The 15,727-nt window shown below is 40.1% G+C and overlaps 1 protein-coding gene across 1 annotated transcript in view; it reads right to left on the reverse strand.

The window, feature by feature from the left end:
• Positions 1 to 321: 321 nt before the first annotated feature.
• Positions 322 to 15,727, reverse strand: part of TFRC (transferrin receptor) — a 33,074-nt gene continuing 17,668 nt past the window's right edge. The window contains exons 10-19 of the mRNA XM_066346887.1: positions 15,455 to 15,612; positions 14,123 to 14,242; positions 12,284 to 12,369; positions 11,684 to 11,747; positions 10,876 to 10,943; positions 9,705 to 9,763; positions 9,406 to 9,487; positions 4,925 to 5,146; positions 3,915 to 4,055; positions 322 to 3,317 (exon numbers count right to left, since the gene is read on the reverse strand). Of these exons, the coding sequence (XP_066202984.1) occupies positions 3,075 to 3,317; positions 3,915 to 4,055; positions 4,925 to 5,146; positions 9,406 to 9,487; positions 9,705 to 9,763; positions 10,876 to 10,943; positions 11,684 to 11,747; positions 12,284 to 12,369; positions 14,123 to 14,242; positions 15,455 to 15,612 (1,243 nt within the window). The 3' untranslated portion in view covers positions 322 to 3,074. The remainder of the gene's footprint in view (positions 3,318 to 3,914; positions 4,056 to 4,924; positions 5,147 to 9,405; positions 9,488 to 9,704; positions 9,764 to 10,875; positions 10,944 to 11,683; positions 11,748 to 12,283; positions 12,370 to 14,122; positions 14,243 to 15,454; positions 15,613 to 15,727) is intronic.

A 15,727-nucleotide genomic window follows, 5' to 3' on the forward strand; every position in this document is an offset into this window, starting at 1 on the left:
TAAGGATTTGCAGACAGTATTCTGTAATATACTGTAATGGTGGACACATGTCATTATACATTTGTCCAAATCCACAGAATGTACAACACCAAGAGTTGAATCTTAATGTAAACCATGGTCTCTGAGTGACAAAGTTATGTCATTGTAGGTTCAGTTGTAGCAAATGCAAATGTCCTACTCTGGTGGGAAAAGTTGCAAATGGAGGAAGCTGGGGGGTGGGGTGCACAGGCAGGGAGTATATGGGAACTCTACTTTCGGCTCCATTGTACTGTAAACCTAAAACGCTCTAAAAAATAAAATTTACTTTTAAAACATGACAACTCAGTGTTCAAGCATTTTATTAATTCAGATAAGGAATTGTTGCACATACTAGCTTGTATACAATTATAGGGCATATCACTTGTTTACAAAGATCTAGCTGAGCAGTTGGTTGAGAAATTTAATTAATAATCCATCTTTTAGCTAAGTAACATATTCAAATATTTTAAGAGGAAACACAGTAAAGATCATGCAAGTTCCAGAACAGTGAATTATGACAGAGCTCACTCATTTTTCTCTTTACCTTCAAAATGCACATGGTATCTATAACCAGGAAAGAAATGTGAACATCAGCAGCTGTCACTAGTCATATATACATTTCATTCAGGAATATTAAGCCTCTCACTATTTACTGTCTTGTTTTACTGGAAATAGCTCAACCTTCACCTCAGAAGTTTTTTTGAAGAGACTGCTGTAAAATGTATGCCCATTATTCATATTACACCTTGAAGTCACTGAGCTTTTATTTTAGTATGATACACAAACCATGAATCCCAGCTATGACCTTTTTACTTAGCCACACTAAATGCCATTCAGGATAAAACACTGTGAAGACTACTCGGACTGGGTAGTGAGACAATTCAATGAGGCTGTAATAATCAAGATCTTATTTTAACTTAGGTAAAATGACACTAAGTTTAAAGAACTTTAAGAGACTATGGACTTTTTCTTAGGTGACAGTATTGAACTACCCTCTAACAAACAGCTGATTATCAGGTTGAGTAGTAGAAAACAAAGTCTTTACTCATGTAGCCTCAAACTTACTTGCTCACATCTACAGTTAACTTATGACCACATATACTAATGCGCAGGTAGGTAGACATGATCAAAAATTCTTTGCAAGCTTCAGCTCCCCACACCCTTCACTCCCTCCCCCCCGACCTCCTATACAGTTCCCCCTGCTTTAAGCTAAAAGGTCAATTCTGGATTCAAACTTGTATGAACTAAGGTTACAGGAGATAACATGCATATAGGGGATAAAATTAAATTTAGTTGTCAATAGCAAACATTATAAATGTGTGCTGCTATCCCACAGAAGACCCAGAGAAACCACAAATATGACAAAACATCACATAAAGTTTCAAAACAACCTTGAATCTTTACATTTAAATCATTAGGTTTATAAAAACCTTTGAATCAACAAAAGGAATCTTAAATGAATAATTGTATTTTATCATGGTTGAATTTACTCACCAAATGTTTAATGACCACAAAATGTTTTTGCAACTAAAACTAAAAGACAGAATTATAGGGAGCTAAAAATACATGTTAGATACTAACGATCTTCAAGCTTTGAAGATGTCATTGCATGAAGAAAATTATGGGAAACACTGTTCCCGATAATTACGTACACCCTTAGTGTAACATATGGAGATCACTGCCTCCGATATAGACACTGTGGTAGGCAAAAACTACCTTGTTCTTTATTCATTATGGAAGACACTGCTCCCGATAATGTGAGTTAGGTTTGTGACAAAGGTACTGGAAATTTTGCAAAATTTGAATTAAAAGTTACACTTTGGATAAATTGAGCTGTAAAATTTTACATGAGTACTATTAGAGCCTTTAAGTGACATTAATTTATAACTTGGTCACAATTCATTGCATTTAGGAAAACTACCATTTTTATCTGCTTGGCTAAATAGAAGTCTAACTTGATTAGCAACCCCTAATTAATTTTAATTCTTCTCTAATATTTAGCTTTAAAATTTTATTTGAGGCTGTTTGCTAAAACCCTCAAATATTGACCATTATAAAAGCAAAACTTCCAGTATCTGTTGGGTTTTATTAGCAGATGCTGCTTTTATTTTTTAAAAAAAACGACAGTATAACTGTCATAATTATGGAAGGCACTGCTTCCGATAATTATCTTCTATAAAAAAACACCATTTATAGTGATCTCTGTCACTGATAAATAAAATAATAAATACCTCAGAAGCCAAAATGACAGAAAGCTTTTCCAAAAAATTAACACTTTGACCAAAATTTGGCAGTATGTTCTTTCAAGTCTGACAAACTGAGTTTGAAATTAAACACCTAAAACTGGTTCTCTTTCAAAATATCTTAAAACAACAACTAACTAAACGAAGGCTTGTGGGGGAGGGGACAGAGGAAAAGAAATACACTAGGTCTTTGGCTCTGGTCTCCTCTTTTCATAAACGATCTTAAGGTTAACACATTAAGGCCTTCCCCCTGTGATAAACAGTTGAACTTTATTATATCCAGCTAAAGGACCTCTATTTCAGACCTCACTGGCAAGAAAACAAGTCCCATCTCTTGAAAGTTAACTGTTTCATTCAGGTATGTGGAAACCAGCTAAACCCTTAAAGAAAGCAGATATCTTGCTACCTGGTATCTAGCATTAAATAAGGACAGAGGATCACGCTAAGCTACCACTTTTAACATTCAGCAGATACCTCCCACTCAAAAGCTACCAGTTCATGTCCTTAGGATTTAGACCAATAGTTCATGTAACTGGTTCTGACTTTTTATAACTGTAATAGGAAAGAGGCAGTTACCATTACAAAGCACTTAAAATACTAGAGAAAATGTTCTGTCATGAACATTTTTAAGTGGTTACTCACTTTAACTTGAAGTGCAGGTACCTACCGTGTATTAAAAGCTGCTGCCCTAAAGACATCTAGTAGTACCAATATAATTGGGTAGAATTTAAACAATATTAGGTTTTGTAGCCCTACTGAAAATTTAGCACAGCCAGCACAAGTCACAACTACCCTAAGTTATGGGTATCACATTTAAAACTCATTGTCAATGTCCCAAATGTCACCAGAGAGGGCATTTGCAGCTCCCTGAATAGTCCAAGTTGCTAAAGCCAACTGGTTTCTCAACAGTGTTTCACTGAAAGCACTGCTGTTTTTTCGACGCAGCTCTAAGTGCTCTAGTAAAGCTGACAGAGTGTGAGGGCCAGAGCCCCAGAAGATATGTCGGAAAGGAGACTCTCTTGGAGACACGTAGGGTGACAGGAAGTGATATTCCACCTAAAAACAAAACATACAAGAGAGCTTACACAGCGTTATGACTTCTGTTGTGAGGAAAGGACCTGATACAGTAAAACCACTGCAATTCTCCTACTTCGAATGTTAAAAATTTCCCTGAATTTAAGACTGTTGCAAACCAGGCTACTAATCTTTTAACATTAAAATGGTATTATGTAACAGCCAATGTCAAATCCTTTGTAAAAGTGATCTCTAACTCTATTTAGGGGGCTGGAGCACACATATGGAAGGTTTACAAGTTTGTTGTAATAGAATCTTCTATTTCTCCCAAGCAGACTAGGCTGAAAAGCAGTTCAGGGCTGGATTAAACAGAAATATAGAAAATGACAGCTAAAAATCACCAATGATCTCTTCTTTAAAATATTTTTAAAGCCTAAAATAACTAATGCTAGGTCAAATGTCTCTTGTATTTCCAATCTTGATGTCGTTTTAGATCTTGTAAGAATTAAAATCTTTGATTTCTAAAGCAGCAAAGGATTCTAGAGCTCCTGGAGTTATTACTATACTTTTTAGAAATGCAAGATTTACCGACTAAAAATTAACATATTTCAGTTCCTCATGTTCTAAAAGTTTACTTACTTTCATGATACGGTCATTGATTCCCCTCATAACAAATCTGTTTGTTCTCTCTGCGTTCTTATAGTCTGTGGTTAGTCTGGAGGTCGCCCGGAAGAAGTCCCCACGAGCAGAATACAGCCACTGCAGATTCAGACCCATCTCCTGAAGCAAAGGACATTCCATTCCCATTAGATGTTATTCTATATTCCTTTCTAATTTAGTGTAGCACCAAGATTCTGATACAAGGCGATGACACAGACAAGTGCAAGACCCAGAGAACACTAAAGCACCCTGCACAGGAGCTTCAAGCTCTGTCAACTAAAATACACTCGTACTTAGGCCCAGCATATAAAATAAGTACTTGCGAGACTAACTACACTCTTAATCTCATAAGAAAACCATCCTTGTCAAAAAATTTAATATACTCTATTTAGTACATATTTCTGTGTAGTACTGTTTCCAGTTAAACTTCCCTATATATGAGAACACTTAACGCATTTTAGTTCAACAAACTTCAGAATCTAGTTATTTCCGTTAAGTCCCATTTTCTGATCAGTTACAATTTGCATCAAGAAAGCCATAATAATTAAGATTTGGTTATCAGTTGGAAACCGCTCTTGATTTTATCAAACATCTGAATGTTACACAGGATAAACACTAAGTAAAACTATAACTAACTACTGGCTATGTTCTCTCCATGTCATCTCCAAAAGGCATGTATGTCCAAATTCATAGGTTCAAAGTCATGGTTGGAATCTTGATAGTTTCTGGGTCCTAGCTCTTTGTGGGCTGCTTGGAATACATGAACAATAGAAAACAGTTCTAGATTCTGAAATACTGGCTGTGGTCTATCCTAGATCCACAGCCTCCCAACTTCCCTTTTAAATGAGTTATGGATTCTAAGCAAAATTATACCTCAGTTCACTTTGAAGCAAATTTTGGTTATGAGTTATGTCTCTCCCCAGCTAAACATCATTCTTCAAATTGATTAATACTGCAGCAATAAGAACCTGATTTTAATTAGCGCTCACCTTTATGTCTGTTCTGAATTGGTTCATATCCCTCACAAATGCAAGTATTTTCTCATTATACATCTCATAGTTCAGGTTCAATTCAACATCATGGGTAAGTTTAATGATGAGCTGACCAGCCACTTCTGCTGCTCCACGCATCATTTTGTTCAACTCACGGACTTCCCGAGAGAGAACCTCAAATGTATCCAGAGTAGTACCTAAATAAGGATAATCTAAGTCCTGGAAAACAAAGTGAAGTTAATGTACTCGGTGGATTAGAAGAGTAGGTGCCTTACGTCGTTACAAAATCAAGATAATAGTAACTGCAATTCTTCCCTTGCTTCTAATATATTTCTAACCCCAAATTTATCTCTTATTCACTATTTTTTTAATTTTTTTATAGTTTTTTAAAATTATTTATTTATTCATTTTAGAGAGGAGAGGGAGAGACAGAGAGAGAGAGAGGAGAGACAGAGAGAGAGAAGGGGGGAGGAGCTGGAAGCATCAACTCCCATATGTGCCTTGACCAGGCAAGCCCAGGGTTTTGAATCGGCGACCTCAGCATTTCCAGGTCGACGCTTTATCCACTGCGCCACCACAGGTCAGGCCTCTTATTCACTATTTTTTTTTTTTTTCTTTTTTGAAGCTGGAAACGGGGAGAGACAGTCAGTCAGACTCCCGCATGCGCCCGACTGGGATCCACCCAGCACGCCCACCAGGGGCGACGCTCTGCCCACCAGGGGGCGTTGCTCTGCCACGACCAGAGCCACTCTAGCGCCTGGGGCAGAGGCCAAGGAGCCATCCCCAGCACCTGGGCCATCTTTGCTCCAATGGAGCCTTGGCTGCGGGAGGGGAAGAGAGAGACAGAGAGGAAGGAGGGGGTGGGGGTGGAGAAGCAAATGGGCGCTTCTTCCATGTGTCCTGGCCTGGAATCGAACCCGGGTCCCCCGCACGCCTGGCCGACGCTCTACCGCTGAGCCAACTGGCCAGGGCTTTATTCACTATTTTAAGGAGACACTACTTTTGCTACTTTCTTTGAACCTCACATATTCCAAAATTGACTACTTTCTTCTAGGTTCTATAAAATCCCTGTTCTAGGGGGGGAGGGAGGAGAGGGAGGGAGAGGGGGGCAGGGAGGGGCACAAAGAAAGCCAGATAGAAGGTGACGGAGGACAATTTGACTTTGGGTAATGGGTATGCAACATAATTGATTGACAAGATAACCTAGAGATGTTTTCTTTGAACATATGTACCCTGATTTATTAATGTCACCCCATTAAAATAAATAAAGTTATTAAAAAAAAAAATCCCTGTTCTATTACATCAGATAGCCAGAACAGATTTCTATCCAAATTCCTTTGGGTTATATATCCTTGTTACCTTCTCCAGGAAGTTTGGCCCATTTTATTTTAGTTATTTACTTTTTTTATTTTATTTTTTTCCTGAAGTGAAAAGCAGGGAGGCAGAGAGACAGACTCCTGCATGCACCCAACCTGGATCAACCCAGGGCAATGCTCTGCCCATCTGGGGCACTGCTCCATTACAACCTGAGCCATTCTGGTGCCTGAGGCAAAGGCCATGGAGCCATCCTCAGTGCCCGGGCCAACTTTGCTCCAATGGAGCCTTGGCTGAGGGAGGGGAAGAGAGATAGAGAGAAAGGAGGGGGTAGGGTGGAGAAGCAGATGGGTGCTTCTCCTGTGTGCCCTGGCTGGGAACCGAACCCAGGACTTCCACACACCGGGCCAAGCTCTACCACTGAGCAAACCGGCCAGGGCCTATGTTTTTAATTTTTAAAAAAGATCTTATTTATTGACTTTTAGAGAGAGAGAAATGGGGGGGGGGGCGAAGGGGCTGAAGCATCAATTTATAGTTGCTTCTCACATGTGCCCTGACTGGGCAAGCCTGGGATTTTGTTTTTTTTTATTTTATTTTTATTTTTTATTTTTTTATTTTTTTTACAGAGACAGAGAGAGAGAGTCAGAGGGATAGGCAGGGACAGACAGGAACGGACAGAGATGAGAAGCATCAATTATTAGTTTTTCGTTGCACGTTGTGACTTCTTAGTTGTTCATTGATTGCTTTCTCATATGTGCCTTGACCGCGGGCCTTCAGCAGACTGAGTAACCCCTTGCTGGAGCCAGCGACCCTGGGTCCAAGCTGGTGAGCTTTTTGCTCGAGCCAGATGAGCCCGCACTCAAGCTGGCGACCTCGGAGTCTCGAACCTGGGTCATTCCACATCCCAGTCCAACACTCTATCCACTGCCCCACCGCCTGGTCAGGCAAGCCTGGGATTTTGAACTGGCAACCTCAACATTAGAGGCTGATGCTTTATCCAGTGCACCACCACAGGTCAGGCAAGTGGCCCATTTTAATGAGGAAAGAAGATGCATGAAATGTATTTTTTTTATCGAGACAAAGAGACAGGAAAGGAGAGAGATGAGAAGCATCAACTCATAGTTGGGCACTTTAGTTGTTCATTGATTGCTTTCTTTTTTTTTTTTTTTTTAACATTTATTTTTAGATTTTATTTTGGAGGGAAGGGAGAGAAGGAGAGGGTGAGTGAGAAAAAGTAGGGAGAAGCAGGAAGCATCTACTGGTAGTAGCTGCTTCCTGTATGTGCCTTAACAGAGCAAACTCAGGGATTTGAACTGGCGACCTTTGTGTTCCAGGTCCATGCTTTATCCACTGCGCCACTGCAGGTCAGGCTGATTGCTTTCTTATACATGCCTTGACCAGGGGGCTCCAGCTCAGCCAGTGACTGTGGGTCATATCTGTTATCCCACACACAAGCTGGCAACCCCACAATCAAGCCGGATGAGCCAACACTCAGGCTGGCAATCTTGGGGTTTTGAACCTGGGTCCTCAGCATCCCAGGTCGATGCTCTATCCATTGTGCCACCACCTGGTCAGGTGACATGTACTTTCAATATAAAGTGTTACTACTTCTTAGACTAAAATGCCTTCTTAATCATGCAGCATTTGATCCATTCATACAATTTTACCTTTATTTTTTTTTAAACTTTATGTACTGATTTTACAGAGAAGATGGAGGGGAAGGGGAGCAAGGAGTATCGACTCCTAGTTGCTTTACTACAGTTGTTCATTGCTTACTTGTCGTATGAGCCTTGACTGAGCAAGCCCAGGGTTTTGAGCTGGCGACCTCAGTGTTCCAGGTCAACACTCTATCTACTGTGCCACCAAAGGCCAGGCTTATAATTTTACCTTTATAACAAGAATGTTTGGCCTGATCTGTGGTGGCGCAGTGGATAAAGCGTCAACCTGGAAACGCTGAGGTTGCCGGTTCAAAACCCTGGGCTTGCCTGGTCAAGGCACATATGGGAGTTGATGCTTCCTGCTCCTCCCCCCTTTCTCTCTCTCTCTCCCCCCTCGCTATAATGAATAAATAAATCTTTAAAAAAAAAAAAAAGAATGTTTGGTGTTCACAAGAACTTCTCATTACACAACTCTAGTAACAATTTCTTCAGCTCTATTCCTGACTATTGTCCACGGTGACAATCTCATCGACAATTCTTTGGTCTGACCTCAATTCTTTACATTCAGACTGTACATTTCTGTATTATCTGTACCTCTAAACCAGGACTCCTAGGTTTTGACATTTAAGAAGTCATTAAGAAGTTTATAAAAAAAAAAAAAAGACAACTTCTAAAGATCAACAGGAATCTTATACCCATAAATTTCCTCAATCATAGGTAATGACTCATAGCTCACAACCAGCTATTTCTATACAATTCATTACTACTGCTCTGGTCAAGGGAATTCTACCTGTGTTAATCTCCAAATCCAGATATTTCATCAGTCCCCCACTTCAGACCTTTCCCCTTCTAGTCCCAGGCTAAACCACCCAGTGATAAGTCTAGTAAGGACCTGGCTGGATCGACAATTTGATGCCAAAGTCAAGAGCTTCCACCCTGACCCCTGTGCTGCCTCTAGGATCTCTTCACCCTCAGAAGAGCTTGCTACACAGCTGGTTTTCCAACTCTAGCTAGCGCTTTAGCGTACACGTCTTCATCATGTTGTTTACTCTGCCTATTTTTCAGTCCCTTCCAATTGGCTCTTGTACCAAGCCAACCTTGTTTTCCTACAACTAGGTCAGTTCAAGGCTCTGCCTCATAACAATCTTGTATCTGTTTGATTTTTGTTCTTTTATCAATGATCTCTGTGTAAGAACAAATATCCAGAACCATATTTCAAGAGGTATCAAGAACAGCATAGAACTTGGTTTGACAGAAAAATAGTATTCTATACTTCCACTGCCCAATACATACCCCTGCTACTGACTGATTTTACGTAATGAAGTTTTAGCAAATAAAAGCAAATGCTAATTTAGCTAATTGAGATAACAATTCTATATTAAGACTAATCATAAGGTAGTAAGTAATAACTGCATGTATATAACTTCTTAAGACATTTTAAGCACTCTAGAAACTTGTCTCAAAATAGAAAGATCCAAGATAATGCTTAGAGTTCTTCAGACTTACCTCACAAAAACAGAAAGAAACTGCGGGGATTCCAGAGTACGCAAGGAAAGGGAAAGCAGCATTATCAAATGAAAGTTTCTCGCTGCAGGGAAAGCAAGAATGTGTTTTATAAGAAAGTTTTCTAAAGAACAGACTGTGCAACCATGCAACCTTACCCTTAGTCCCAAAGCCTTAAAATGAACTTCTCTAGGTATAGGTAAGCTCACTGCAAGTAACATTTAGATCTCTACCTAACACAGTAGGTGCTACTGTGTGAGTCTCTTTTTCTATTAGCTATTCATTCACTTATCTCAACTTACACTTTGTTGATCCAGTTGCTATCCTGATATAGAGATAGCCCAGTGATGGGATGTTTCACCTGTAAAATAAGAAATCAATTTGTCATTAAAACAAACCTTTCTGAAACATGTTTCTCTTCGCAAATATTTTTAAATATTTAATTCTTATTATATTTCCTTGAAAAAAATTATGAAAAAATGATCAAGTTTCCAAAGTTATTCCTACTAAGCTAATGATGTTAGTTCCTTTTGTTAAATGTTTAAAGGTCATTTAAGTACAATTTTAAAAACCTTTCCTAGCCCGACCAGTGGTGGCACAGTGGCTAGAGCTGAGGTCCCAGTTCAAAACCCCAAGGTTGCTGGCTTCACCATGGACTCCTCCAGCTTGAGTGTGGGATCATTGACATCATCCTAAGATCGCTGGCTTGAGAAAGGGGTCACTGGCTCAACTTGAACCCCACCTCACCTCCCACTAAAGCCACGTATGAAAAGCAATCAATAAACAACTAAAGTGATTCAACTATGAGTTGATACTTCTCATCTCTCTCTGTTTCTCTCACACTCAAAAAAGCCCTAGCCTTCATGATATGCCATCTCATTGCTGATTTCTTCTTTCAAGAACATTTTATACTACTGCCAGCCTACTCTGCAAACACATTACTGCCTTATTGGAGACCCTACAGTAATCCCTAGTTTCCCATGGAACTGAGGTCAAGTTCCCTGACCCTTGTTCCTATAATCACTCTGATATATAGCTTTTGTATCTAATTAGGCAAATCTGGTTCCTCATTCATTTAAAACTAAGGTCATTAACATGTCGGTCTTTAGTCAATAAACATTTCATTTGGCCTTCTTATTTAATTCTTAGGAATAGTTTAAGTGCATTTAAAATCCTCTTTAACACCCTGATTCTACAGACAATCCCCTGTGGGCCCCTACCATATAGTGTAGGTCTCATGGAGTTCTATCTTCCTAAACAGACTATGTATGTATTGTTTGAGATCAGAGCCCTTCATATACTACCCGCCTCTCCTCACAAATGAGCCAAGAGCACAACTGAAATAATGCTGTTGCAAATCTATTCCAAATTCCTATTAGTCACTTATAATAGTTTAAATATCAATGTTTTTTGCCTTATGTGCATTAGGCAAAAAATTAAGTTATACATTTTTGTAATTAGGTATATACTTACATCTTGCATTGTCTTCTCAATCAGTGAATACAACAACGGGCTGGCAGAAACCTTGAAGTTGCCGTTACCTGCAAAGAGATTTTAACATTGTCTCTTCTCTCTACTCAAGCAATTTTCAGTTACTTCTACAACTCAAAGTAAACAGAAAGACAATAACATAGATCAGTGGCATATACAACAACTATATCCTCTTAATGAACTAAATAAAAACGTGATTTAGGAGTCAAAGTTCTTTAAAGCTTGCTAACCTAAATTTGACTCAACTAAAGCACTCACATCTTCAGTTTGCATAGTTTATGGTTAATGATTTGGTTTTTGTAATACCTTTTTGGTTCATCCATGTTAAGGCAGTCATCTGCTAACTATAATAAGCTTGCTATATTCAATACATTCTGCTGCAAAGCTAAAATGGCAATAATGACAAATCTAGTAAGATTTCATTTAACAGTAATTCTCTCCTTCTTCTTCAAAGTGGAGACATTTCACTATTCTCAGTTCATCCATTAGCTATATCTGCACTTTTAATAGCATTCAGAGCTGGGCCTAAATAGTTTTCATTTCTAATGGTCTCCCGGTGATCCTGCTGCTGCTGCTCTGGGAGCACACTGAAAGCCATTGCCCTAGACAAGGCAATCTGCCCCCTCTTATAACTTAAGGGACAATTAAGAGAAAGCTAAGTCAACCTTTGATCTGGATATGGCCCATGTAAATTGTAAAAAGTAACAAGTACTGTTTTAGAAAGCTTTCATCTGCTGTTTTATAACTGATTTATCTAAATTCATCGACAGCTACTGAAAAGGATACTTACTGAGTACAGCTTTATCCAGATTAATGTAAGTGAAAGCCTTTAAGTGCAAAGAGGAAAGGTATCCCTAGAAGAGAGGGAAAAATACTAATGTACTAACATGTATTAATCTAATTATCACATAGAATAACTATTATTAGGGGTTTCTTGTTAAATTTGGGTTCTGTTGAGACTAAATATACAGAGGCAAAAGTGATATATAATCGAATCTTTAGGAGCACGGTTTCTGGTACCATTCTGGGTGTAGTTAATACCTTTAGCCAGCCTGACCAGGCGGTGGCGCAGAGGATAGAGCGTTGGACTGGGATGCCAAGGACCCAGGTTCGAGACCCCGAGGTCGCCAGCTTGAGCACGGGCTCATTTGGTTTGAGCAAAGCTCACCAGCTTGGACCCAAGGTCGCTGGCTTAAGCAAGGGGTCACTCGGTCTGCTGAAGGCCCGTGGTCAAGGCACATATGAGAAAACAATCAATGAACAACTAAGGTGTCGCAATGCGCAATGAGAAACTAATGTTTGATGCTTCTCATCTCTCCGTTCCTGTCCCTGTCTATCCCTCTCTCTGACTCTCTCTGTCTCTGTAAACAAACAAACAAACAAAAAATACCTCTAGCCATTCAGTGGCACCAATGGCTCCAAAGTCTCCAGCACTCCAGCTGGCAAAGACAATGCTTCTACTGGGTTTAAACCCACCTAAAAAACAACATAAAGTTAGTTTTATTTTGGGAATAATTATAGGCAGACAACTGACTTAAGATAAAACTTGGTCCCTTAACTTCTGGACCAAGGCATATTTGAAATCACCATGTATCTTTTTTGAGAACAATTTGCTTAAATGTGAGTTAAAACAATGGATTACTTTAAAACAGCTATTATAAAAAGAATAAAAACTCATTAAGTTATAGGGAAGAGTTTTCAGAGAAATTACATTAGCAACAGTTCCTTTGGGGGCTGTACGTGTCACTGCCCTCCATTTCTCCCCTTTCCCGAGGTATTATGTCTTTCTACATGAATGTACTTTTGAATAAAAGGTAAGCACTGCAACTTATCCTAAGACCCAAAGATAAAAAAATGTGATGAGGGTTTGCATGTGTGTGGGGGCAGGTACAGAGGAATGGCGAATATCATGGGCGAAAGGCTTGAAAGTAAGCCTTTACATATGGTTTATAATATATATTCTATATTGCATCAGATTATACACTCTGGTTTTATAATAAAACTATAGAGCTTTCAAATAGATTCCTGAAGGGCCATGTTAGATTTACCATATCATATCATTCTGGCCCTAAGAATTAGGGCCAGATATAACACTTTCCAGGGTCTCAAAAGAAACATATATCAGGGGTCCCCAAACTACAGCCTGCGGGCCGCATGCGGCCCCCTGAGGCCATTTATCCGGCCCCCGCCGCACTTCCGGAAGGGGCACCTCTTTCATTGGTGGTCAGTGAGAGGAGCATAGTTCCCATTGAAATACTGGTCAGTTTGTTGATTTAAATTTACTTGTTCTTTATTTTAAATATTGTATTTGTTCCTGTTTTTTTTTTTTACTTTAAAATAAGATATGTGCAGTGTGCATAGGGATTTGTTCGTAGTTTTTTTTTATAGTCCGGCCCTCCAATGGTCTGAGGGACAGTGAACTGGCCCCCTGTGTAAAAAGTTGGGAACCCCTGTTATATGATTCCCAGGATAATAAAGAAACTACATGGAAAACTGTTTCTTTTCTTTTTTTTTGTACTTTTCTGAAGCTGGAAACAGGGAGGCAGTCAGACAGACTCCCGCATGCGCCCGAACAGGATCCACCCGGCACGCACACCAGGGGGCGATGCTCTGCCCATCTGGGGCATCACTCTGTCGTGACCAGAGACACGCTAGCGCCTGAGGCTGAGGCCAAGGAGCCATCCCCAGCGCCTGGGCCAACTTTGCTCCAATGGAGCTTTGGCTGCGGGAGGGGAAGAGAGAGACAGAGAGGAAGGAGAGGGGGAGGGGTGGAGAAGCAGATGGGCGCCTCTCCTGTGTGCCCTGGCCAGGAATCGAACCCGGGACTTCCACACGCCAGGCCGATGCTCCACCACTGAGCCAACCGGCCAGGGCCAGAAAGCTGTTTCAAAGTCAAAGGCAGGGATATAATTTATAAGCATAGAAAATATAGTCAATAATATCATAATAACTTAATATGGTAACATGGTTACTAAGCTTATGGTAATCACTTCATAAGGTATATAAAATGTCAAATCACTATGTTGTACATTTGAAACTAATATAATATTGTATGTCAATTACATTTTTAAAAAGTCACAGGCAGATACAACAAAAGACAATCTGCTGTACTTAAGAACTCAGGATGTAGAAGGAGTGATGACAAAGGCAAAAGTGAGCAAAGCATACTGTAATATTTAAAAATATATGTAGCACATAAATATTCAAGTTCTAAAAATTGGCACTCTACCTTTTAAGACCATGTCAGAAAATATCTGGGCAAGTTCCAAAAGGAGAGCTGTACCCACACTAGATTTCACAGCTCCAGGGCCCCAGGCATCCCTCTGGGCCCCGACTACAACATAGCGATCTGAAAAAAATGAAAAAGAAAAGAAAAAAACATAAGATACGATGAGCTTTTAAACTGTTTTCTAAGTCTAGAATAAGCACATTCATAGAAGGGTAAAAATGAAGTAGTATACGTATTAAGAATAAGCAAGCCTTAGGACTTCGGGGATAAAAAATTCAAGTGACATACTAATCCTTTTCCTTGGTACTGCTGCTCTTTTTCTACATTACCAATTAAGTTCATTTATCAACTATGTATTTGTGCTCACTTGCTGTTTAATAAGCAACTGAAGTGCAAGGGCTTCCCATATTAAATGGTATGACTATTTGGTTGCATTTAAAGAGACAGACGACCTATTCCCGGATCAGCAGCAAACTACAGGCTGCATGATCATTCGTTGTGTATTGTCTGTGACGGTTTTCATGTTACAACGCCAGTATTAAATAGCTGCAGTAGAGACTGTATGGCCTGTAAAATATTTATTATCTGCCCTTCAATTACAAATTTGCTTACCGCTGGTCTACTCAATAATTAAAAGTGATTTCTAGTCCTGATCAGTTTTTTTGTTTGTTTGTTTGTTTGTTTGTTTTTGGTTTGTTTTTTTTTTTTCATTTTTCTGAAGCTGGAAACAGGGAGAGACAGTGAGACAGACTCCCGCATGCGCCCGACCGGGATCCACCTGGCACGCCCACTATGGGGCGACGCTCTGCCCACCAGGGGGCGATGCTCTGCCCATCCTGGGTGTCGCCATGTTGCGACCAGAGCCACTCTAGCGCCTGAGGCAGAGGCCACAGAGCCATCCCCAGCGCCCGGGCCATCTTTGCTCCAATGGAGCCTTGGCTGCGGGAGGGGAAGAGAGAGACAGAGAGGAAAGCGCGGCGGAGGGGTGGAGAAGCAAATGGGCGCTTCTCCTGTGTGCCCTGGCCGGGAATTGAACCCGGGTCCTCCGCACGCTAGGCCGACGCTCTACCGCTGAGCCAACCGGCCAGGGCTAGTCCTGATCAGTTTTTGACAAGTTACTCTACTAGGGCCTTATTAGCTCCTGATGAAACTGACACCTGAATGATTCATTCTAACATAAATAAGACTTAAGTGTTTCACAAAGCCAAGTCAGCCTTCCTACACTCTCTCTTCTGGCCACATGCTTAAGTGGGAGGAAAACAGAAATACATAAATAGAGCAACAGATTAGAGATAGAGAGAGATTTAAAAACAAAAAAACAAGGGTTTATACCTGGTTCTTCAAAGCCTTTAATAACACCAAAGACATTTAAAATTCTTATCTCTTTCAGTACATTGTTCACAGTGAGTTTCACATGCCTATTTGGTTTGGTTACCAGCTTACAGAAAGCATCTAGTCTCCAAGCAGGAGGACACTCTTCTTCCATATATCTACAAGGAAAAAACAGAAATCAGTGTCTGAGTTATTGTTACTTTTCCCAGATTTACAAAATCAGCCCTCCTTACCATCCGGTAGAGTTCTAGGTTAAGAGGACACGTAAGAGAC

This window comes from Saccopteryx leptura, chromosome 8 (assembly GCF_036850995.1).
Source record: "Saccopteryx leptura isolate mSacLep1 chromosome 8, mSacLep1_pri_phased_curated, whole genome shotgun sequence".
In the NCBI taxonomy this organism is placed as follows: domain Eukaryota; kingdom Metazoa; phylum Chordata; class Mammalia; order Chiroptera; family Emballonuridae; genus Saccopteryx; species Saccopteryx leptura.